Source organism: Cydia amplana, chromosome 20, assembly GCF_948474715.1.
Source record: "Cydia amplana chromosome 20, ilCydAmpl1.1, whole genome shotgun sequence".
Lineage (NCBI taxonomy): Eukaryota > Metazoa > Arthropoda > Insecta > Lepidoptera > Tortricidae > Cydia > Cydia amplana.
Genome location: NC_086088.1, coordinates 136,563 through 163,470, shown reverse-complemented (window position 1 = coordinate 163,470; position 26,908 = coordinate 136,563). Strand labels below are relative to the sequence as shown.

At 41.7% G+C, this 26,908-nt stretch overlaps 2 protein-coding genes across 2 annotated transcripts; both read right to left on the bottom strand.

Moving 5' to 3' along the window:
• Window positions 1-8,278: 8,278 nt before the first annotated feature.
• LOC134657683 (protein C12orf4 homolog) lies at window positions 8,279-18,381 on the bottom strand. The gene is made up of 9 exons (XM_063513246.1): window positions 18,116-18,381; window positions 17,139-17,335; window positions 15,335-15,471; window positions 13,082-13,288; window positions 11,798-11,983; window positions 10,338-10,539; window positions 9,278-9,503; window positions 8,974-9,092; window positions 8,279-8,497 (listed from the first exon to the last, which is right to left on the bottom strand). Exons 1-9 carry the CDS (start codon window positions 18,297-18,299, stop codon window positions 8,279-8,281), a joined length of 1,677 nt encoding a protein of 558 aa, XP_063369316.1. The 5' UTR covers window positions 18,300-18,381.
• A 2,577-nt stretch (window positions 18,382-20,958) lies between these two features.
• Window positions 20,959-24,585, bottom strand: LOC134657415 (myosin regulatory light chain 2). The gene is given in 4 exon segments (XM_063512960.1): window positions 20,959-21,633; window positions 22,358-22,555; window positions 24,257-24,276; window positions 24,279-24,585. Coding segments are annotated over 4 exon segments (933 nt in total). The 5' UTR covers window positions 24,571-24,585; the 3' UTR covers window positions 20,959-21,210.
• Window positions 24,586-26,908: the final 2,323 nt, after the last annotated feature.

The following is a 26,908-nucleotide window of genomic DNA, read 5'->3' as shown; positions in this document are numbered from 1 at the left end:
AAAAAAACAAGTTGAATTGCATTTTAAATAATTTCATGGTTAAACCGGGAATCGAACCCGCTACACGAGAAAAAAAAATACCTTGTAGCTTTGTCATACCGATCGAAAGGCTTCAATGTGAGAATTATTTTTTTGCCAAATAACATAGTGTTGGAAACAAAAGGAAGACCATTATTTTTTACCCCGTTAGATTTTTTTTATGGGGTTATGTAAAAAATGTAGTTTACAGAACCAGTATGAAAATGTCCACGAGCTACAAGCAGAACTTAGGCGTATTATTTTAAATATCCACCACACCATAATTAAAAAATCGTCAGGGAGTGAAATAATGAAAAGAGTGAGACTTTGTATTGAACAGGATGGAAAACATTTTGAGCATTTGATAAATTGATTTAATTTTGTATTAAAAATATTAAAATGCATGGCCTTTATTTTTATTTCGTTATTTAGCAAAAAAGTAATTCTCACATTGAAGCCTTTCGATCGATATGACAAAGCTACAGGGTATTTTTTTTTTCTCGTGTAGCGGGTTCGATTCCCGGTTTAAACATGAAATTATTTAAAATGCAATTCAACTTATTTTTTTAAATTGAAATAATGTCTTCTTTCAGTAAGATGTTCATTTACAACAATTAAGGTACTTTTCCTGCAATGACGCGATATTTTTTTTCCATAAAATTTATAAAAAAAAGTATGAATGCAACTTTACTAAGTTTTAAAAATAAAATGAAGTCTTCTTTCAGCAAAATATGCTATCTATGATATTTAAGGTACTTTCCCTCCATGTGGCATCGCCGTGGGACGCCCTGTATAACCATAGATATGTTATACTCATACTTGAGGAGCACAAAAAATACTTATTTTTATTTCTGTGCCTACGAAGAAATCTGTTATTTTTGATTAATTTTCTCATTCCATCCGTCTTCGTCACACTAATTGTTAAACATAAGGTCGTCTCTTTCTCTTTCGGTGTGCGGGAGCTCGTTAGCACGTGCACATTTCTCCCTTGTCCAGCCGCGACTAAAGGCAACTTGTCCAATTTGTCACAAGGTAAGCGCTTCAATTTTGGAACGCATATAACCTATCTTGAGTTATAAATCATTGCAGGTAAAGCGTCGCCGAAAAAAAAGACTCCACAGAAAGCAAAAGTCACACCAGAGCCAAAGAAGGGTCGCAGAGCAGCCGCCACAACGAAAGATGAGAAAGCTGGAAAGGCTGCCAAAGCCCCCAAAGGAAAGCCTGAGGCTCCGGCCACGCCAGAGCCTAGGAGAAAGGGACGCAAAGCCCCGGCTACCCCGGAACCGAAGACGAAGCCTGCCAAAGCAACCCCGGGGCCTAAGAAAGGTCGTAAAGCGGCTGCGAGGCCGAAAGCGACCCCTGAACCTAAGAAAAAGGGCGCTAAAGCTGTAGCGAGTCCGGCACCTAAGGGACGTAAAACCGCCGCGAAAGAGCAAGTAGAAAAGCCTGCTGTGGCTAAACGAGGACGCAAAACTGTTGTGGAAGCGGTAAAGAGTCCGCCCGCGCCGCGCAGAGCCGCCAGGAAGGCCGAACCAGCCCCGAAGGAAACTGCCAAACCTAAAGGAAAGAAGGTATGTTAAAAGTATTGTTTTTAATTTACTTTGGAATAACTCATTGTGTTGGGTAATTAGTACCTGATAAATTCTTATTTTTAGGGTTCCGTAGCCAAATGGCAAAAAACGGAACCCTTATAGATTCGTCATGTCTGTCTGTCTGTCTGTCTATCTGTCTCCGAAACTATAAGAACTATACTGTTGAAACTTGGTAAGTAGATGTATTATGTGAACCGCATTAAGATTTTCACACAAAAATAGAAAAAAAAAACAATAAATTTTTGGGGTTCCCCATACTTCGAACTGAAACTCAAAAAATTTTTTTTTCATCAAACCCATACGTGTGGGGTATCTATGGATAGGTCTTCAAAAATGATATTGAGGTTTCTAATATCATTTTTTTCTAAACTGAATAGTTTGCGCGAGAGACACTTCCAAAGTGGTAAAATGTGTGTCCCCCCCCCCTGTAACTTCTAAAATAAGAGAATGATAAAACTAAAAAAAATATATGATGTACATTACCATGTAAACTTCCACCGAAAATTGGTTTGAACGAGATCTAGTAAGTAGTTTTTTTTTATACGTCTTAAATCGCCTAAATACGGAACCCTTCATGGGCGAGTCCGACTCGCACTTGGCCGCTTTTTTTTCAGGTACGAATTACCCAACGCAGCCTTTTATTTCAAATGTCGTGTTTTCAGGTGACAATAGTGGAGCCCGTGGAGAGTCCGCCGCGAGGCCGCAAGAGGAAGAACGATTCGTCAGTAGGTGCGTATACAGTATACTTATTAACTCTTTTGATGTGCATTTTGTTCAGGTCAGTCTAGCAGCCAGTTAGCTGCGACTCGTTGCCGCGCGACCCACACGTTGGTCGCAAGTTAGCATGAACAAATAAACGGCGATGAAACCTAACTGCTACATCTTAAACTGTTTGTCGGTGGAACTTATGCCTCCGCAATAAGGATTATAAATTCTCGGGACTGTAGGAGATGGTATTTTTGAAATATTAATAGTCTTTATCTCGAGGTGATAAGGTTCAAGATTGGTGAATTAACTGTGTCAACAATTCCGCTTTGCTAATTCTGAATAATTTTGTTTTCAGACAAGAAAAAAGAGCCCTCGCCTAAAAAGCCGCGCGCCTCCCGTGCCGCCACTGCTCGTGAGTTAACGTTACATTCACACTTCATTTTAATTTATTTATTTATTGCATCCATGGTTTTATGATGATCATACAGCTACAGAAGTAGTTATGTGGGTGTGGTGGCCAAAATGATCTGTCCGCGCTCTTACCTCCTTCAAACGTCATCTTGAACCTTGCCATAATGCACGAAGGTTGATATTGGGCTGCAGCTGCGCGCGTCTGTTGACGTCTTTGGCGGTCAAAGGCACAGTACAAGAACAGTAGTGAATCTTCATATAAATGTGCCGCTGCCGGCTTGAATGTGTGCGTGCGCGCCGGGCGCCGTGTACGCACGCGCTGCCACGCACACATTCGCATAATATACGGGGGAATACGGTGGCGGCAGTGTGGGCCGTACCGCGACTGTGATCGCGCGCATTCGAGTACGCTCGCATTTGCCTGCTCTTACCGGCCTTAATCTATACCTCATTTATGAATTGATAGAACATTTCATTATATTATATAAATAGAAACCTAGTGCTACTCATAATACGCAAATAATATTTAACTAAAAATAAAAGTGACGACCCTAAGCGCCAACGCAAGAGTAGGTAAATAACTTGCCGAGCGGCCTTAGATTCGCTACTGTTCTTAGTATACTGTGTCAAAGGGTTAGCAAAATTTTTGTTCAGATTATTCTTACCTCCTTAGCAACTATCTCAGCTGTATAGTCAGCTAGCCATTGAAACTAAAAGTGACGTTTGAAATACTGAGATAGCTTGCTGGTTGCTTTAAGACGACTCTTAGTTCCACCACAGCAGGTGTCAGAGTTGACAAAGATAAACGTCATGTAGCAGAAAATGTCGTACGTGGGCATTTCCACTTAACTGTGTACCATTAACGACCGGTTAGCAATCGTTACAAAACTGACGGTCAACGTCAAATCCCATACATCTTGTCAGGAATGTAACGGGTAGACGTTACTGAAACAAGACTTAAGTCGCGCTTTAAAGTACAAGTTACAGTGAAAATGTCCACGTAACAGTGTGCGTTTATTATATTTGTATGCATGTGTTGTCAACTCTAATGCCGGAACCACACTTCGCTATGCGTTATTTGTTATGCGACTACGCTGTATTCGCTCAAATATTTGTTATGTGAGCGAACAACAAACACGGCATCCACACTTCGTGCCGGTGTGCCAAACTTGGTGCCGGTGTGCCAAACATATGTGGTGCGTTTTGACTTTGAAAAGCGTAAGCGAGTGAATGAGTGAACGAAGTGTGGGCAGTCGAGACGCATATTCGGCTTATTCGTGTCCTTTGAAGTGTGTCAAAAAACCGACAGGTGGACGGATAGGCGTATTTGCTATTCGCGCTTATGCGTTATGCGGGCAAATATAGCAAATATAGACGAATGAACCCTCCACACTTCGTCGTATGCGGCCGAATAACGCGCATAACAAATAACGCATAGCGAAGTGTGGTTCCGGCATAAAGTACATTTTTATCATATTCGGCCTGTATAAGTGCGTGTTGTTTCAGCTGCTGCCGCCGCCGCGACCCGCCGCCGCCGGTAGCGCGCACACACCAACACCGCGAAAGTACAAACTATACTTAGGTTCGTATACTCTACACTTAGGACGTTTACTCGACAATAATAATGGTGGCAAACTTCATCTTGGAATCATGTAAAACACCATCGTTTTCGAGCGTGAGCACTTTACGACGATTTCCGAAATTCGTAAAACAAACTTTTTCCACCGACCGATTCGATTCCTCCGAAAGCGGTGCCGTCATATAGCGGCCGCAAAAGACGGCCGTCTTTACGGTGACGACATGTGGAAAGTACCACGGCGTCATAACACACCGTCAGCCACCGAGGTCAAAGCGGCAAATTTTAAAAATGTAGGCGCGAAATGGGCGCGAAGGGATATCGTCCCATAGAAAACATGAATTTCGCACCTTTTTCTACTGACAAGATTTGCTTGACCCTCTATAATTTACTTGGAGGATGAAATATCATCAGAAGAGGAAAATAATCGTAGTACGGAATCATTTATTCAAATCTCGTGTCATTTATTCAAAATGGCGTCACCGCTATCTAATAAAACGTTCACGAAACTATCGACAAGGTCATGACGGCCGTCATCTTACGTTACGTTGACAATCAACGTAACGTAACGCCGTCTAGGAAACCGCGCCATCTTGTTTACATAGACAACGTTCTAGTGACGTCAGTCAACGCTATATAGCGGCCGTAATATGACGGCACCGTTTTTGGAGGAATCCAAAGCTTAACGTTCACGAAACTATCGACACCGTCATCCAAATGACGGCACCGCTTTTTTACGTTACGTTGACAATCAACGCCGTCTAGGAAACCGCGCCATCTTGTTTACATAGACAACGTTCTAGTGACGTCATTCACCGCTATATAGCGGCCGCTATATGACTGCACCGCTTTCGGAGGAATCCAAAGCTTTAGTGCCTAACGTGTATACAGTGAACAACAGAAGTAGCAGTCTCTTAACAACAAACACTTTATTTGGAAACCCTCGTGCGAGTCGTGCGCTTAGCGACATCTGCTGTTGATTCTGTAAACTGTAAAATGTCGATATCGGAAATGGTAAAGCTTTGGATTCCTCCGAAAACGGTGCCGTTATATGACGGCCGTCATATAGCGGCAGCAAAAGACGGCCGTCTTTACGGTGACGACATGTGGAAAGTACCACGGCGTCATAACACACCGTCAGCCACCAAGGTCAAAGCGGCAAATTTGAAAAATGTAGGCGCGAAGGGATATAGTCCCATAGAAAATTTGAATTTTGCGCCTTTTTCTACTGACAAGATTTGCTTGACCATCTATAATTTACTTGGAGGATGAAATATCATCAGAAGAGGAAAATAATCGTAGTACGGAATCATTTATTCAAATCTGGTGTCATTTATTCAAAATGGCGTCACCGCTATCTAATAAAACGTTCACGAAACTATCGACAAGGTCATGGCGGCCGTCATCCAAATGACGGCACCGCTTTATTACGTTACGTTGACAATCAACGCCGTCTAGGAAACCGCGCCATCTTGTTTACATAGACAACGTTCTAGTGACGTCATTCACCGCTATATTACGGCACCGTTTTCGGAGGAATCCAAAGCTTAACAGGCATAAATAAAAATCTGTAATTTCATTAAACATAAAATATAATCTTTATACTTCATATATTGCCTATAAACATATAAATAGTAACTTAAAACTAATAAAATTTAACTTTTACTTTCAGGATCCTAGAGATGGCCGATATTTTAAGAAGATCTTTTGGAATAGTTCCGATTAGCTGAATAATGTTTTATCTTATTTATTTAAGGATACGAAGACATACTTAAATGAACTTCATTTAGTTAACTGTTTTCGATGGATTATTTTTAGTTATGTAATAGTCGCGCCAGTAATTGCCTCCACTGGATACACTTTGCAATATCAAAAATATCTGTACTACTAACACTCACAAATGTCTTGACTCGCATTCCAATTATTACTTTATAATAAGCTGTGTCAAAATATTTTTGAGTTTATTAGTTGGATTAATATTTTTGCCTTGCAATGATAAGCAGGGATGGAATGGAACGCTCAAAGTCGTGAGGTGTAACGAAATTGACTACTTATCTTTTACACCACTCGCATGAAATAGTATGGTATTCTTGGAATGTATCAGGCCAATTTTGAGTACACCTGCACAAAAGTTGGATGCTGTAACGGTGCATTTGTGTTTGTTAATTTTAATAATGAGTACAATATTATTGTAAGTGGCGCACGCTCTCGATTTTACGCTTCCTACGTAGTGATAGTGCCGCAGAACTTCTGCTATCTCTTGCAATGAAATAGGCCAATTTGATTTAGATTTTTCAAGGTTTTAGAACTTGATTCCTCAGACGCTTATTTCCGATAGATGTCTTTATTTAATTTTTTTAAAGTTTTCTGAATAACACAGAAAAGTACATACCTATGGATGCCCATCAGGATAAACCCAATCTTTAACATTTTTTTGCACGTCGTTCCTTGCATGCTTATTAAAATGGTGCCGTATTTGTTTACCGCTAAGCGCGATCAGAGGAATCAAGTAAGATGCTTCTAACTTAACATTGTTTTAATTAGTATGGAAATGGATACTGGCCGATTTCTTTGCCAAGAGGTATTTTAGATATAAATATTATAGATTTTAACGACGCAACAACCGCTTCGACTCTCGACTTGACCCTGTGATTAGAATACTACTCTAAAGTTGGAGCTGGACTGTATGATACTTAAAACCTAGTTTTAATAGTAGACAAATATAACATAACAGACATTAAGCTCAAGCAAAGAGAATTTGAAAAGACTAAGTTCTCTTTGGCTCAAGTAAGCCACAGTAGGAACTGGTTCGCCCATGTATACGGTATGTAGGTATATAGAAGGGAACAAGCTACGGTCTAACCAAATCACGTTTATTTTATTAGGTATATATTTATATTACTATTTTAATTATTAGATAGACATATACTGATATTGTGGAATTATTCATCGAATGTTGAAATATGAATATTGTAGTTTTGAATACAGAATAAATGTAGAGATTTTGTATGCGCATTTTATTTACATTTTTCCCACTATTCAATTTCCTACCCCTTAGTATCGCCCTTGTCCTACGATTTCGCTCTACAGGTCGATTCACGAAAGCTAGCTCGAATGGAATGAACGAAACATTTATTTCCATGAGTGTCACCTCCAGTATCGGTATATCAGAGCCGACATTTTATTGGTTAATGTGATATAGGTACACATATTTTCATTCACTCAGTTAATCCATTCGTTCCAGCTTTAGTGAATCGACCTGTACGGTCTGGCCAGTGCACAGAGTGAATCGCGGCCGTCTGCCGCGTCATTTAATAAAAGAGCTTTACATCCACCGAACGACTTGATTTTCAGTGGAGTAAATAACCTGAAAACTGCAGGCAGCAAAGCACAAAACATGGTGCTAAGTTTCGGGCAAATATAGGCGGCCCGATTCGAACAATGCTTCAAATAACAAGTTACTGCGGTACGATACCGATATGTCGGTGTCAAAACTCAAATTTCGGTATCATACCGCTTTATAAGTTTTGTTGGAATCGGGCCGAGGGCCTTTTGAGACCAATGATATTATATAACCTAGATAGGTTATACTCATACTTGAGGAGCACAAAAAATACTTCCATATTTATTTCTGTACCTACGAAGAAATCTGTTATTTTTGATGTATTTTCTCATTCCATCCATCTTTGTCACACTCGTTGTTAAACATAAGGTCGTCTCTTTCTCTTCCGGTGTGCGGGAGCTCGTTAGCACGTGCACATTTCTCGCTTGTCCAGCCGCGACTAAAGGAACTTGTCCAATTTGTCACAAGGTAAGCGCTTCAATTTTGGAACGCCTATAACCTATCTTGAGTTATAAATCATTGTTTGAGACGCGCGCTTTCGCGTTTAGCATAAAGTTAACTCACTTCAGCGTGTAACATCTGTTTGAATATCCTGGTCACGGCACCAACTGTACAGTACAAGTAGGTAAGCTACTCGCGCGGTTTGATCTTGAGCGGCGTGGAGATCCTGAAGACGGCGGGCAGCAGAGCGCGCAGCGCGGAGAAGACGGGCGGCGCCAGGCCGCGCGGCGCGTGCAGCGTGAGCGTGCGCAGCTGCGCGCCGCCGCCGCCCGCCGCCTCCAGCATGAAGCCCTTCACGCACTTCAGCACCAGCTCCGCGCGCCGCACGATCCATGCCGCTGTCATCTCCTACAGGGAACAATATCTATACTAGTATACAATATACTTGTAGTATTAAAATTTATAATGCAGTTAAAATTTGGCAATGGTCGCTCGAAATAGCTTCCAAATTGCAGTTTTTAGGGTTCCGTACCTAAAGGGTAAAAACGGGACCCTATTACTAAGACTCCGCTGTCCGTCCGTCCGTCTGTCACCAGGCTATATCTCACGAACCGTGATAGCTAGACAGTTGAAATTTTCACAGATGATGTATTTCTGTTGCCGCTATAACAACAAATACTAAAAACAGAATAAAATAAAGATTTAAGTGGGGCTCCCATACAACAAACGTGATTTTTGACCGAAGTTAAGCAACGTCGGGCGGGGTCAGTACTTGGATGGGCGACCGTTTTTTTTGCTTGTTTTGCTCTATTTTTTGTTGATGGTGCGGAACCCTCCGTGCGCGAGTCCGACTCGCACTTGGCCGGTTGTTTCTTGTTTGTTACCTCCGTGAGCTCGTGTCGCAGGAGCAGGGGCAGCGCCAGGCTCGTGACGTCGTTGTTGCTGGCGCCCTGCAACACCGAACGCAGGCCCAGTATCGCCGGGTGGCGGGATGTCATCTCTCCTGCAAATATTGAACTCGCCAGTCACCATCTATTGCCGACAACGTACAATCATCGACACCGATTCATTTATAAAATTGTGTTCGAGATCAGTCATTTTTATACAAAATCGGTAGATAATCGGAACGATCAAGTAGGGATAAATCGGACAGTCTAATTAGTAACATGTGATTATAAGAGAACGCACCGCTCTCCCTCGTATCGTCGTTAATGACCAGATGGAACACGACGTGCGCGTCGGGCAGGTTGCTGTGGCGCGTCACGAACACGTCGCCGGTGGCGGGCCCGCGGCGGGGGCGCGGCGCCGAGGGGGCGGGGCCGGCCGGCGAGGGGGCGGGGCCGGCCGGCGAGGGGGCGGAGCCGGCGGCCGACGCCACGCTGCGCGAGTGCCGCGCCGCGTTGCGCTTCTCGATCTGGAGATGTGTTTGATTCATTGGAATAAGGATAAATAAAGTGAGTAAATGGTAAAAGCGCTGGTGGCCTAGCGGTAAGAGCGTGCGACTTGCAATCCGGAGGTCGCGGGTTCGAACCCCGGCTCGTACCGATGAGTTTTTCGGAACTTATGTACGAAATATAATTTGATAAGTATTTACATTGTGAGGAAACCGGACTAATTCCAATAAGTTTACCATCCGGGTCGGAAGGTCAGATGGCAGTCGCTTTCGTAAAAAACTAGTGCCCACGCCAATTACAGGGATTAGTTGCCAAGCGGACCCCAGGCTCCCATGAGCCGTGGCAAAATGCCGGGACAACGCGAGGAAGAAGAAAGTGAGTAATTGGTCTATTATTTTAACGTCATATCCTTTTTAAATCTTAAACTAACAGAAACTGCTCGTATTGTTCGTACCTGGTAACAAGTTTATTGAAACTAACGACCGAAAGTATTAGGTATAACTTCCCAGGGTGCATTCACATTTGTCTCCGACTCTCGGGACCGCCGCCCCCTAACGTGAGGTGGGGACGGGTGGGATTCAGAAATGGGTCGTACGAATGCACCTATTCCCATCCGTGCCCGGCGGGGACGAATGGGAATAAAGCTTTCCCGGTCGCTTTTCGACGAAGGTAAACATCGCGAGGAGCCCGAATCCTTATAAGACCTATAGTATTCCCTCGAGGTTACCGGGGCTAAAAGCGAGAAAGAAATTTAACTACAGCCTACCCCGAAAACCTATAAATCGACTCCACCTCTAGAAAACCCCCTCCCCCCGTTTTCTCCAAATAAAAAACGGTTTTTTTTAAAAACTCACGGGCTCCGCCGATCGTTCCGCGACAGTCCTCAGCTGTTGGTCGAGGGGGGGGAAGTGGTGGTCGGTGGTGGTGGCCGCCGCCAGCAGCGCTCCCGGCGGCGCGGGCGGCGCGCACCCGCCCGCCTGGCACAGCAGCACGGCGCCCGCCAGCTCGCCCGAGTACAGCGCCAGCGCCGTCTGCAGCCGCGGCCCGTCCCAAGAGCTGCGACACGGCAAGGGCTGCGACTCACGTTTATAATTAAACTTAGGTATAAGAAATGTAATGACTTCGGCTAGTCCTGTAATACAATACAATACCATTTATTTCTCTCATATAAGCTTACAGTTGTTTACCAATTCGCTTACACGGTAATAGTAATAGTACTAGGTAATAGTAATAGTAGTTTATGTGACTGCTACATAATGAGAGGCATTAAAATACGAGTGTGGGTTTAAGAAACGAACGTCAGTGAGTTTCTTAACAGGATCACACGAGTGTTTTGATGCCTAATTATGTACAGTTACATACACTACTTTATCTAAACACATACTTAAAACTAACTAGAGTCTGTGCGGAAAGAGAAGAGTCGTGGATTGTATTGGGCTCCATACATTCCACGACTCTTCTCTTTCCGCACAGACTCTAAAAGATAAACTGTACGTCAAATGGCGGAGAATGAAAACTTTTTTCACGCATCCACACACACATCCGTAGTTTTTTTAAATTCCCAGACAAAAGAATGAAGTCCCTATTCTCATGTCACTCGAGATCAAATATAATGTTATTCTCAATTTTCTATCTCGCCCATCAGTCCTACAGCAATGTCTTCATACAGTATTATGGTCCTTAAATGTAACAGGACTGATTGGCCAGATAGAAAAATGTGAATTAAATTTCACATGTTCTCCATAGTAAATGTATGGAAAAAGTTTTCTTTAATTTGTGGCTTTTTAGTACATTACCGTAAGTTGACCCCAAAGAAACTATTGATACTGGATAGGAATGGAATCGATTGGCATACAAAAATAGCATGTGAAAAATAAAAGTTTTCATTTTCATACAAATTATATGGGAAAAGTTTTCCTCGATTTGTGGCTTTTCTAGCCGGAATTTTTTTTTTGGTTCCATACAAGCTTTTGATCCTTAATAGGAATGGGATCGATTGGCATCAAAAAAAAAGTTTGTCAAAAATGACCTTTTTCTCGCACCCTGTATGTTTTTTCCAAAATCTGTAAAAGCCAATCTTCATTAATTTGAAATCGAGGGAAGGTCTTCTTAGACCGTTTTCTCGTAGCAGCACGGGATCTGGTAGCTGCCCTCACTGACCCAAAAAGAAAATCCACCCTGTGTAACTCATATGTTTTTCCTCAATACTTTACTGTTAGGCGAACCTAGGAATATGTGTTATATGAGACTTAATTCTTTGAGTCGAGATAAAGATCCCAGCCGAGTTTGACAAAAGGGGAATAATGATATCTACCTGTCTCCGGAAGTGTCGAACAGGTCCTCGACGTCCATGGCCACGATGCGTATGTTGTGCGTCTGCTTCAGCTGCGAGCCGAGGTGGATGGTGAAGCTCTCCTGCATGTGGGCGCCCGCCCCGCCCGCCCCGCCCCCGCCCCCGGCCGAGGGGGCGCGTCCGGCCAGCGGGGACAGGGGGGATGACCTGGTAGGACGACATTAAAGTAGAAACTGAATGAACTGTCGCCTGCGGTATTTCCGGACCGATACGACCTTCAAACCTTCAAGAAAAGAGCGTACTCTCATCTTAAAGGCCGGCAACGCGCTTGCAACCCTTCTGGTGTTGCGGGTGTCCATGGGCGGCGGTAATCGCTTACCATCAGGTGATCCGTCTGCTCGTTTGCCTCCTATATCATAAAAAAAAGAAACAAATATTTTGTGTGGAAAAGATCGCTTTTTCTACTCGTGGACTGCAATGCTTGAATTAAGACTTCGTATACCAAAGTGCATACTTTTTCACTATGGGACCCCAACTCAACTATAATATTCATTTCGATTAGTCAACGATAATGAAATTGACCAATCCAAAGCGCGGAGCAAGTACCAGGGCCTCATGAGTTACGAGGTGTCGTTGACCAACCGGCCGGGGGCGCGGGGCGCGGGGGCCGGGTCGCGTACGAGTATGAAGGTATCGCGGCTGCTCGCGCATCTTAGCTGAATACTTTTGGTTTTTTTCCTAAATGATTCTTCTACTAGTTTTAAGTATTTTTTTTGTTGACTCGTAGAAAAAGTATTGTATACAATAGTGATATAATCAAGCTTTTCAATCTCGTACCTTACTTAGGCAACTCAGCAAGCTTCGTTGCCTAAACACGGTCCTCGACTGAAAAGCTCTCCATTATATCACGATTGTATAAAATACTATTTTAGTGATAAGACCGGCTGTGACCTATAGTTTTAAACTTGTATAGTTGTATTTCATTTAACTCGGTAACAAAATACATGACCCAGAGGCGAAAGCTAAAGACGACGGTGTTCTATTCATTCGCTCACCTGTACCCGTTTACTCGGGGGTTGAGGGATGAGATACCGTGGCTGCAATAAACGATTATAATTATGAGTCGCTTTTGTTCAGTAGCCGTGTATAACTACTCCCGGGGGCGGCACTCGCTGCTCCGGCGTGTCCAGCTGCGAGCCCCTGCGGGCGGCAGCTAAAGACACTGAGCTACTGCTGCTAGTGAGTTGATCCGCTCGTATGTTGGTCATGTTGGTCGTGTGTGTGTGTGTGTGTGTGTGTACTCACGGGGGTGACGCCTGCTGGTGGAGCGCGTGCGCGAGGTGCGCGCGGTGCTGCGCGCGCTGCGCATGCGCGAGCGCGTCCAGCTGCGAGCCCCAGCGCGCGGCCGCCAGCGCCTGCTCCTCGAACTGCCGCACCGCGAGGGCGTTGATCTGCTCCTCGGTCGTGGTCACGTTCAGGTTGCGGAGCGCTTGTTCCATCTCTTCTGTTTGTCTGCGAGCAAGTTACACGTTTAGATAAGTACGGCCAGCATCGAATAGATAGTTGTGGTCGAATACCAGTTTGTAGAATGTGTTCCGATATACATTATTTGGCCGTCCCTATCCGTTTGCTGCTGGACCAAACCAAAAGGAAAGACGTCTCCTGAGATAGAAGCAAGATGTGTGTACTATAAACCTATCAACTACCTAGCTTGCATATACATAAAGGAGCCTCGTCTGCCAACAAACCACTCTGTGGTTTGGCAGAAGAATATATGTAGGTAATGAATAAAATTGTTCTCGATATAATCCCTCACAACCCCCAGGAGATTTTCAAGTCCACTATTTAATAAAACCTACTAAGTAACTACCTATCAGGGATGTTGCGAATATCCGCATCCGCATCCGCAACCGCGGAACTTCCGCATTATTTTCAACATCCGCATCTGCATCCGCATCCGCATAAAATCGATGCGGAGCTTATGCGGATGCGGATGTCGAACAAGTCGGTATAGGAACGTCTTAGCGGCGGCGTAAGTGCTAGGTAATTTCGTCATTACCTATAACGAAATCGTCTAGATCCAGAAAAGTCGGCCAAGTTACTGTTTATTAAATATAACGCACCTATATTCTTGCTCAAATACTAAACGTTTCGAATTTTTTTTAATAAAAAAATACTAAAAATTTAATATTTGTCGTTTTCTAAGTACCTAATCTAGACATCCGCATCCGCATCCGCATCTGCGGATGTGAGCCTTTAAATATCCGCATCCGCATCCGCATCCGCGGATGTCAAAAAATCTGCATCCGCAACATCCCTGCTACCTATTTACGAAGCTAGAAATTCCTAGGTTTACATAAAATTTGAAACCTCTACCAACCTTACAACCCCTTTTTTAAACCTTTTAGGGGATGATTTTTTAAAAACACTAAAATCACTTTTCTTGTATTCTAATAATATGCCTTTATACAACGATTCAAGTCCCGCACTAAAATAAATGTTTGACCTCCAAACACATTTTCAACCCCTTGTTCACCACTTTGGGGGATGAATTATCAAAAATTCTGAAATTAGTTTTCTTTTCTTTTTATAAAATACCTTTTTACGAAGTTTCAAGTTCCTAGTTTTAAATAAAATTTGAACCCTATACAAACCTTCAACCGTTTTAAGGTATGAATCTTTATAAACGCTGAAATTACTTTTCTTGTGTTCTAATAATATGACTTTGTACAAAGACTCAAGTCCCGCACTCTCAAAAATATTTGATTTCCATACAAACTATGGTGGTGAAAAAGGTTTCACCACCATAGGGGGCAAATTTTTAAAAATGATGAAATTAGTTTTCTTGTTTTATAATTTAATACCTTTTCACAAAGTTTCAAGGTCCTAGCTTAAAATAAAATGTGCACCCCAAGACAAACTTTCATCCCCTTTTTAACCCCCTTAGGGGTTGAAATTTTAATAACGTTCAAATAATGTTATTTTGCTATCTTATGTTATGCCTTTATAAGAAGTTTTAAAGAATTTGTAATGGATTCCATCTTTCAACCCCTTTTTAACCCTGTTAGGGGATGAATTTTTAAAAACGCTAAAATTACTTTTCATATTTTCTAATAATATGGCTTTGTACAAAGATTAAAGTCCCGCGCTCAAAAATATGTTTGATATCCATACAAACTTTCAACCCCTTTTTCACCACCTTAGGGGATGAATTTTCAAAAACGCTGAAATTAGTTTTCGTGTATTTTAATAATATATCTTTTTACGAAGTTTCAATTTCCTAGCTCAAAATAAAACTTGAACCCCATACAAACTTTCATCCCCTTTTTAACCCCCTTAGGGGTTGAATTTCTCAAAATCGCTTCTTAGCTCTTATACATTTTATAAATGCAACCTAGTGTCCAAATTTCAACTTTCTAGCGTTTGTAGTTTCGGCTCTGCGTTGATGAGTCAGTCAGTCAGTCAGTCAGTCAATCAGTCAGGACACGTGCATTTATATATATAGATTAGTTATAAGCAAGATCTCTGAATAAACGTTTTTTTTTTTTTTTTTTTAACCTCTGTGTCAGCTGCTTGACGTCGGCGTCCCTCGCGGCGGCGGCGGCGCGCACGGCGGCCGCGTAGCCCGCCTCCGCGCGCAGGACCGCCTCCAGGGCGGGCGAGTGCACCAGCTTGTGGTACATGGCCGCAAATACCTGACACAAACATTTTTTTTTTGTACCAACCAAGACCTACCGAGCCAACCAAGAGTGTGTCCGTATTGTAAACTAAGCACGGATTTAGAGTTAATAAACTGGATCGAGTACATTGACCAAAAAGTGTGTCCACATGAGAAGTCAAACTAGAGCCCTGCATCTCGTTCTAATTAGGGTGACCATAAGACATCTGTATGTGGGATATTAGGATAACATGGATATATCAGTAGGGTGTGTCATTTTCTAAATAAAGTGAAATTTTAAGTGGTCAGGTTTTTTTTTTCATTTGTAGTCGGCCTCTTTCGCACTCACTCATGGTATGTTCATAAAGGTAGGCTTCCCTTTTGTCCACTTCAGCTTTTTTTAAGTGTAAGCGTCATTGAAGATCTGTTTAGCAAATATGACGTTTTTTTAAAGTTGGTGCCTTTTTTCTATTGACGGAAATGTGTCCTACCTATAAAGAATCGATGTCATATACATATCAGTTTGACACACCTAACAAAATATTATGTATAAATGAGAGTCTGTAATGTTTAAGGAGTTAAGCACTTTGGTTTTAAATTTTGGCAATTGAAGGGATGTTTACAAAAACAACATACCTGACTACACTGGTTGACTCCTGAAACGATTAACAATGTTCTTAAAAAAGTGTCAACCGGTCTAAGCAGTTATGTTGTTTTTGTAAACATCCCTTCAATTATTCTACAACAAATCTTAAATTAAACATGCCGAAATAAAGACATAAGGTACCTATTATGTTAAACTTACTTTTACATTACCTACGTTAATAATAAGAATTCTGTGTGACCGATTCAAAACGTGCCGACATCATAGTCACCCTAATGAGTTTGACAATGTAGTCTTGTATTTTTATAGTAAAATGTAATAATTGTGGATTTCTTGTGAAACAATATTCCACAATTAGCAATTATTTCACTCCAACAACCTTTAACACAACATTTCTTCACAATTTTTAAGAAATTTCGCATTCACGTGTTTTGAAGAAATGTCATCAAGTTGGGGATACCAATTAATATTTAAAGTTACTACAAATTCTACCATACTAACATTTAGTTTTTTTTTGCTGTGTATGCGCTTAGTTTAATCAGTTAATAATATTGGCATCATAATTATTTACAAATTACTTAAAAGATATCAGAACTGTAGTCTGAATATAGCACTAAAATTGTATAAGAAGGTAATTAAATTCAGTAGTTTATTGATATAATTTCTACCACAATGGTATCTTTTTAACATTGGCAACATGTGCGAGTGAGACACAGGGCTCGGGTTTTTCTATCTCAAGTGGACCATTTTCTCTAGTCTGGTACGAACAACTTTCTGTCTCGGTGATAAGGTTCAAATTAGTATGGCAAAAAAAGTGACAACTCGCTCCAGTTTAAAAAATATAACTTCATGAAACTAAGTGACAAAAGTGACTGACTACAAGACTTAAAGTTGCTCTGATTCTGATCTTTAATAATTTAGATGCAGACTTGGCACTTTTCGAAGAAGAAGAAGAAGCTGATAAGTAAAAGTCCTAATCACTTTTGCTTTGAACTTTAAAAACACCCAGACCATAATTGTCGCAGAATACAGAAGGTGGAAGTCAACTACTCATACAAATTTCATCAGTTCACAATAACAGACTAGATTCATGGCATTACCTCTTCATCGGAGGTGTCCTTCTGCTCCGCGTACTCCCGCACGTGTTCCTTGAACCTCTTCTCCCAGCGCTTGACGGCCCCCTCCGCGCGCCCCCCCCCCTCGCCCCCCCGAAGGGCGGCCAGGAGCCGCGCGTCGCGCTCGTCATGGAACTTCTTGCTCTCCTCCGCTATGAACTGTGCTAGCTTCTCATTTAGCTCTGAGAATGCATGGTAAATTGATACAAATTAAAATAAAATTAATATACTAAAGTATAGAAAATCTTATAATTATTGGGGAACATGCCATAAAACCAGAATAATCCCCTAGTTTGATCCTATATTAACAGATAGTAGTTAATTATAAATAACCGTAGCAAGTGCTACAAGAACGGTTAAACTCTTGTGTGCCACTTATGTATTATTTTGTTCAAATAGTTTCCTCATACGTTCCTGCACATGAGCGCTTAACAGTGCCAGCGCGAGCTACGCGCCACGAGCGTAGCCGATAACACGGGAAAAACCGTATGTAGCGAAAAGCGACTACGAATAGTGAACTAGGGGAGTGAGTTGCTGGCAGTTGATGTGTTAATTATTTTATTAATTAATTACATTCGCCAGCAGTTCACACATTGTCTATAAATGTGAAAATGTATAAATCAATTAAAATTATATCAGATTTATAATTAATACTGCTGTGGTGGACTTAATAATTTAGTAACATTATTCACCACTCTATTTTCAGCTTGAATAATGTCTTCAAGCCAAAGACAGTTTTCCAATGATCAGCGTAACTTGCTCAAAAACTGTCGTCAATTTAATTTAATAATTGGAGGGGCGTAAACGTCAATAGGCGAAACAGGGGTCGACCATAGTCCATTTCGATAGGAATTATAGGTTGCTACACCTATAATTCAGTCAATTTATAGCTCAATACTTACACATCTAAAACCAACTTAGAACTGTGATAAAGCCAATGATAAAGCAAGAAATACACCAACCGTCCTCCAGATAAACGGGTACGTGGAACATGGCCATGGCGCGCTGCACCAGCTCACGGCCGCCGCTGCGCGCGCCCGGGATCTGCACCGGCACCTCCAGGTGGAAGAACACATCCTCGTTCGTGCAGGTCGGGTACGAAAACTTGAAGGTTTTCGTCGTCGGCTCTACCACTTCTCCGGTCATTTTTGTTTGAGTACTGTCAATGGGGCGGAGCAGTAAACAGTTGATACTTAGTTTTAGTAAAATTTGTACGCAATTTTGAGCTTTTTCATATAGATATAAGAATGGTTTTTGATTAAAATTTGATGGTAGAAATGAATATAAATAACGTCAACAAATCAACTTTCTTTGACAGATGTTTGACAGTGACGTACGACTGACAGTGACAGTACTGACAGTCCCAGGCGCGTTCAGAACTATTACTATATTGACGGAAAGAATGCGTTCAGATTTTTTTTTGTTGCCTTTTTATTAATCTAATCATCATCAAAAGCTAGTTTTTTACAATTGTCGTATTATTGATGTTTACCAGCAGCACTAAATTTCCTGGTGATTTGATATGACCAATATGACTAACAAATAACCATCCTATAAGCCCCCTCCACACTGGTGCGCGAAGCCGCGAACGCGAGCGTGTAATCAATTTTCGCAAACAGCGAAATCGACTCCACACGCGTTCGCGGCTTCGCACCGCGATTCTAAATCTGTAAAATGTCAAGTCTGGAGGGGGCTATATACATGCAAATGTAACAATACCTAGTTTCCTTAGTTTCAGCACAGAATAAATAATTAGTACTAAGTAGGTACAGAAGACTCACTCTCTAACAAAACGCGTCTGTTACGATCAGGACAGATATGGCCGCTAGGTGGCGACAGCACCACGCGCGGCTTATGGCTAGCCACCAAAATTGGTGTGGAATGGATGTACTTTTAGCTACCTGTAGCAAAGCGACGAAATCGCGGAGTGAGCCACGCCTGGTTTCAGTTAGAGCTTATGTAAAGTCCGTCAACCAAATCTTGTCAGTAGTAAAAGGCGGCAAATTTGAAAAATCGCGGGTTAGCAACACTGTGTTCAAATAATTCCAAAACGCGTGTCATCTGTGTTTTATCTGTGGAATGTGGATCGTGAATGACAGCCGTCACCTTATTTGTTTTCATTTGGTTTTCATTCTGAATCGTTTCTGTTTCAAGAGATATTTCTGCTGTCACCATTAAATACCAATACATTCAATAAGAATAAGCAAAGCTAAGGGGCCTACAATGTACAATCATGCTCGTTGATGGTAAACATTACTGAAACAAACAAACAAGTACTGGAAGAACTCTTTCGAACTTTTAAGATTGTGTTCAGTTTTTTTGTTTTAGGGTTAAAAGGCATAAATAAAATTGAAACGTATGCCTAAATCTATCCAACAAGACCATAAATTGTGTCCTGGAAACCGTCCATAGGCCCACATGTCTAATATTTTCAGCAATCGGTTGTGACTATTTACAAAGGTAAACCTTTTAAACAGTATTAAGAGCCTTGATTATATCGCCGTTCTTTCGCAATATCTACCTAATCCATACATGTTTGTTGCAGGATTCAATCTTGCCCAATATAAGGCGTTCGTAGTAGGTAGTATCTCTTCAGACAATACTTACCTATGGCGGTTTATGTACGTGTACAACGCAACCAAGTCGAAAAGTGACCCTTATCTTATTTACCTTTAAATTAAATAAACACCCAAATATCAGTTGTTTTATTTTTAATATGTATATTGTACAATATATACCAATCAAAAAAAATACACAGGTATGTCATATTCATCCAGAACAGTACACTAATTTACATTATCAAGTGGCATATTATATTATAAATAACAAATATATGCACTATCTAATTATCTGCATTTTGATATGATTTTATTTTAGTAAACTTAGAAGACATAGATAGGGAACAAATAGAATATAAGCACTACGATAGAGAGTTGTTTTTGATATCTTCAAATTTGTTCATCATTTTGATTAACATTGTTTTAACATCGCTTTTAAATTGTCCGTCCATGTTTTAATTTTTTTCAATAAACCGCGAGTGACAATTTGAATTGACGTACGCAGGGCGCGCTCAGCGGAAAAAAAACTGTTGGTTCGATGTACATTGCTGCTTTTCTTAGCGCAATACTGCTCTTTGAGTGTTGCCCTACTTCAGTTTGCTTTACATTGCTACTGACAAGATTTGGTTGACGGACTATAATTATAATTAACTTCTAAAATAGTGTCAGCTAACCTACTTGTCAGATTCAAGCTATGACTATTATCATGTAATGTAATTTTCAGGTGAGTCCTTTTAACTGAATGACCCAGTTTATAAATAAAAATACTGTAACTTGAGAGGGTTTCTCGTGTTGACTAAAAATGTGTGTTAGGAACCTAGCCATTGTGTTTTATTTGTTGATGTTATCTCCTCTATCTTTTCAGTTTAGATCATTTTGATTCTTCGATATTCTATACCTGCTTGTAGGTACAGTCAAGTGGGTCAAGTATGGTCAAATCTAAAAATAACGATAGGAACAAAGGTCGTGTAAGTACCTACTACCTACCTACCTATACATATTTTTGACACTTTGTCCGTATCGATATTTTTAGATGTGACTGTACTACTAACTTTCAAAGAGATCAGTATTATGATTAGACGCGGATGGAAAGTCATCCTCGTGGAATTTTGTTAGCGGCATGGTATGACCTGGCTCGTCGTGCCCCTGTAGCTGTGGTGTGTCTGACGTGTGGGTGTAAGAGGAGTGTGAATGACAACATCGTGTTTACAAAAAGGCCGAGTCTCGGCCATCTCACTTAGTCAGACTTGCTTTAAATCTTTATTCCAACAATAAAATAGTTGAATACATAGTATTCTTACAAAACGATCAGGTTCCGCCGACGGGGACAGTACTACACGAGTTGGTAATAGTAATACTATATTTTCATTATTTATAAATAAAAAAATGGAAACAATAAATTATTACATAAAGAAATAAAATGATGTATTCGGTTCACTTCGAGATGTGGTCGAGTGTGTCGGTGGAACCGGCCGGGCGGGTGCGACGTGTCGGCAGCATTACGCAGCCTCGCCGCCTTCTCCCTCCTCCTCGCCGCTAGCTGTGAGCATGGTGATGAGCGCGGTGGTGTTGATGAAGCCCTTGTCGTCGATGTCCATCTGGTCGTAGGCCTCGTCGACCTCGTCGGCGGAGAACTTGTCGCCCCAGGTCATGAGCGCGTGCCTCAGACGCTCGGAGTCGATGACGCCGTTCTCGTCGAAGGTCTTGAAGGCGTTGATGACGACGTCGTCCTCATCGGAGCCGCCGGACATGCGGGTGCCGAAGAGGGTCAACAGCTGGGTGAAGTTGATGGGGCCGGGGGCCTCGTTGACCATCTCGTCGAGCTCCTTCTCGGAGGCGAGCCTGCCGAGGGAGTCGAAGGTGGCGCGCAGGTCGTTCTTGCCGATGATGCCATCCTTGTCGTGGTCCATCAGCTGGAAGGCCTATAACAAAGAACAATTATGTTTAACTTTGAAATCCTTGGGATGTGAAATCAAGGACGTAAAGAAGTATTGTTGTGATGCATCAGAGGGATGACGTCAGCACGATTATCTGTCCGGTATTCGGAACAATGGCGGTTGGAATCGTGTTTATAAACACTACGCGCACGCGCTGCATCTCCGACGTTACTTACATTTAGTTCATGGAAATACTGTGACCTACTAATGGTTGTTAAATTCGGAAGATGTAGGATACGTACGCGTACATATGTACGTTAACTTCAAATTACATATCAAGACCATCAGTCACGTCTTAATTTCATCGACTTGATCATTTTGTCAACTATTTTTAACAATCCGTTTTCGGAGCCATTTTCAATTTTGACACAATCTTATGAGAGTTGAGATCTTATGTCAATAAACTAAAGTTACAAATTCCTTATCTCATGTTCCCTTTTTGTTAGCCAGGTGACAATTATCAAGTTGGTAAACGGCGGCAGCCAGATGCTGTAAGACTTTGGCAAACATTACAACTACTTACTTAGAACAAGTGACAGACATATTTGATATTATGGCATCCTAATAGAGTCAACTTGTGTGGTTGTGGCGTTGTGAACCACATTTCCGTGATGGTTGTGGTTTCTTTTAGGACAGGGCCCAAAGGGTTTTGGAGAGGATTATACAGTTTGCTATGATAGTGGCTGGGTTATAAGGCTTCTGGACTGACCTCCTTGAACTCGGCGACCTGCTTCTGCGTGAACATGGAGAAGACATTGGAGCCGGTGCGCTTGGCCTTGCGGCTGCCGCGCGAGCTCTGGCGGTCGCTGCCGCTGGACGGCGCGGGCGCCGCCGCCGCCGCGGGCGCAGCCTCTTCGGGCGCGTCTTCCTTCGCCTTCTTCTTCTTTACCTTCTTGTCCTTATCCGCCTGGAAGGAGATGAATATTGTTAGAAAGGGAGAAACATGTTCTAGGTAATTGAGTCAACCATGTCTAATCAAACTTCGGACTTTTAAAGCGCTTTATCGAAAGAGGTTATTTCCCTACTCTACTCTTCTTTTACTTATGTATTACAAATTACAGTCCGATTCATGAGAATACGCGTGAGTTAACTCTGTTACTTTGTTAGTATCAAACATTTTTTAACAGCTTTAAACAGCTCGATTCCAAAGTTTAAACATAAATAGTATACGGACCTAATTGCTTTAAATTATTCTTGCTTAAGATAGACACCTAATAGTTATACCTACATTATTGTCATATTCAAGCTTCAGCCGAAGAGATACATCTCATAAATTGTCTGTTGTCATTTAGATGCTGCTTTAATCTATCTACTTCTCGAATTTGATACATATTTGTAGAGACTACTGTAACACCAACGAGATCGAAACGCGGGCTGCATTATTTATTAAGGTCGAGTCTGCCCCCCAAATATGTGACGTCAACGAAAGTTGTCGATTGATGGTAATTAGTCTTTAATTAGTTAGCCAAAAATCCCTGCGTCATTATCCCGCCTAAGACTATATTCATAAATCTTATTTCTTCGAATTCCCGAAATCAGTTCCTATAGTATACTTAATAGAGACCCCTAGCTTCATACTAACTACGCGTGTTCTAGGATCTATGTACCGCTGGTTTCCCTACATCTCGTGAATAGCCTCGCTGGTGCGCTCCGCGTTTGGGCTGCGCGAGCGCCGCCTCTAAATTTAGCGCAGCTCGGCTTACAGCGCCACTGTTGCACACTTATGTAAAACTCCCGAAATAGATCGGCACCGTGCCAGCTTTCTTTTCTATTGGAATGTTATCACATGTCCATGTTGCTTTTACTTGTTGCCAAGTCAGTACGTGTATTGTTTATTTTTAATTGGAATATTTTCACCAAGGTGATTGGTAAGTCGTTTCTATGCTTTGGAGTTTTTAAATAACTTCTAACGCTTCTAATTCTTATTTAACTTAAGATTTCGGATTTTAGATTTCGTTTGGTCAGTTGTTATCTTAACTTTTATTAATTAAACATGATGATCATGAATATCATGAACTTTAAATTAAACTTGGGCCCGAAATTTAAAAAAAGTATTTTTCGGAAATAATAAATACACAACATTCATTATTTACAGTCTCTCATTCATAATTCATGCTCAAATTGGGCAAGGTTCTCAAGAAAATAATATTCAGGCATACCAGCTGCAATTGGTCACTGAATCAAGTAGATATGTTTGACAATGGATGCAAAAATCTAACATCTTGGCAGAGGCTGGAAGGACTCTCGATGTTGTGTCTTGACATTGTTAATGATGCAGACTAGTTGATCTGAGACAGATCTAAGATCATTTATCGGATCCATTTCAGGTTTTCTACAAAATTATAAGTCTTAGCAGTTCAAGAGCACGTCTAATTAGGTATTGAAGAAATTAACGCTTGAGCACTCCCCGATGTGCATTGAATTGTTGAAGTTCGCTTTGAGTTGGTTCCCGTTCCGAAGACGTTTAAAGTTTCCCGACACTAAGTTAACGCAATATTTGTTTGCGAACACGTGTTCCCTGCACCAAGCAGCTGATGCTTCCGGCACTGGCTTGTGGCGTCACATTATCACGATCACTACACATTGCACTTCACTCCACGTTACTCACCATTGTGCTGTGTTGTGGAAGGTAACGAAGGAGAGACTGTACCGCTCGGCAGTCCCGCCCTGACTCCGAGTTGTCGGAGCTTCCCGGAGGAGCAGAGGTTGCTCCCCTCTCCTGCGCCCCCCACGCTCGGGCATGCTACCATTTATAGTTCGACGGGTCTGGAGCGGCGCGGGCTCAGAGCAGTCCGGGCCGCTCGCGGGCTCGGCCGCCGATATCTTTTGTTTATTTTTGTAAAGACCAGAAGTAGCCCACCTGAGGCTGTCAAACCCCCCGCCCGCGCGCCGCAATCGCCCGATATCGATGATGCTCGTCATCGGGAGTTATTCCGGACTCTGTGGAATGCCGCGACTCATTGAGATGAAAATACAATTTCTGCTTAGGACAATTTACTACCTCTGCTACCTACCAGCACTGCACAGAATATCTATGTATTTCGAGATGCTAGCTTATTAAAAGCTAGCTATTTAAATTATTTATCTATCTTATTACTAACTGCCTTAGGATATTGGCCACTTTAATGAGTAGGTACTTATTTTATGGTGGACGTCCACGGCCACCGAACGTTTTACAATCTCGATAAAGCAGGGGACCTAAGGCTGACATCCACGTTACTATCAGTACCTTTAAGGGTCTGCTATGTTTCTACTTAATGGTTGCCCACTGCCATGCTAGACCTTTTATCAACCAACACGAAACTAAAGTTCTTTTCAGTTCAGGTCAATAAGGAAAGATAGACAATGCCTCTCACTATTTGATTGATAGACTAGCTTTTGAAGTTGAAGTTAGAGATGTGATTGAACGAGCAAGGACTCTGCTCGACCTTCGTGAGCCAGAATAGCAGCATGTTGATGCAGCTGGAAGCATTCCAGGGTCAATCCAATTTACGATTCGATTATGATTTATTATCTACCTCATATGTTTGCTTCTAAGATCTGGAGGTTAATTACTATTTAATTTTAACATATTGGGGGCTGTTGTTTCTTGCTTCACATTTGTACGACCTATATACGAATAATACCTTATTTAAAGATTTGTACTTCGTTATTTGATACAGCAGGTCAAACGTCACCATCACGACATCTTTGACCTCGGATTATGCCTGACCGGCCCTATTGAGTATTTTACCTACATACGTACATGGAATCATACATATATATTTTTACCAAAAGGTTTCTAAAATAAAATCTTTTGAAAATATGAAATATTGTTATTTTCAATTGGGTCTCTCCTGGATAAAGTCAATTAAATTATCCGATTGACCGTATCCGCATTTAAAGGAGTACCTACCTGGTCTACTCTAGTAACAGTACGACTTACAAGTAAATACCTATGGGGTTCTACAAATAAGGCTTGCCTTTACATCAGGTTTTTAAATGGTCGGTAACGGGTACACCCCTTGAGTTGTAATTAGCGCCCATAAGCTACGGCTACGGTAACCGCTTAGCGTCAGGCGGGCAGAATGCTTGTTTGCATATGGTATTTTAAACACATATATAGATGACACGTAAACTTGGAAAATTCCGTGACAGGGGCGGGCGGTGTGGATTACAATGCGCGTGACTCATCTTAAATATATTACAATCGCTTACTGAACGCAGGCGAATCTTCACATCTGTCGGACCAGTGTAAGAATGATCCCCGAGGACTGAGTAGAACGCTAAGCGGCAGAAGGGATCGAGTAGGTCAATTGTGTGACTCAGGCGCTCGGCTGGGAATAGATGGGCGGCGCCCACACAATACAACATTTTTGTTTAACTACAATATATTACTATCTTAGCGTTTTCCTGGTTGTGCCCTGAAAGGAACCTGGGGTACGATTGGCAACCTAACTTCAAGAATTGACTTAGGGTTTAGTAATAAATAAATATTTTGGAGACAATCTTACACGACCCACCCAACCCCAAAATAAGCAAATCATGCACTATGGGTATGTAAGCGATATTTGTTACATAAAAAAAATATACTTATAGGTACTTACATACTTATAAAAAGAAGACATCCATAACTAAGAAACAAATATTCGTGATAAAACACAAAAGTCCAGCGGAAGGAAATGTTCTGGGCCCATAACCAATAAATACATCTTCTTCCTCGCGTTATTCCGGCATTTTGCCTCGGCTCATGGGAACCTGGAGTCCGCTTGACAACTAATCCCAAAAATTTACGTACCTACGTAGGCATTCGTTTTTACGAAAGCGACTGCCATCTGGCCTTCCAACCCAGAGGGGAAACTATGCCTTATTGGGATTAGTCCGGTTTCCTCACGATGTTTTCAATATGTTTTCCTTTCTTCATATTCCGTACAAAGTTCCGAAAAACACATTGGTACGAGTCGGGGTTTGAACCCGCGACTTCTGCATTGAAAGTTAAAACATAACCAATGAATACAACATAAAATTAATATGTAAAACGCCAATGCGTTGATCCAATGATCAAGGCCACGAGAATTAAAAACACACATCGAATAGGTAAATAGATTTGATTGAAAGATAAATCAAAATATACCTATTTGTAACAAAATTGAAAATAGGTACTAATACTAACTACAGGCCACGGGGAGTACGGGGGCGACACGGAGCAACAATATGCTTTCCTGCCAGCCTATTATGGATAGCTTTATCCATCTTTATCCACGTGATAAAATAACTGTCA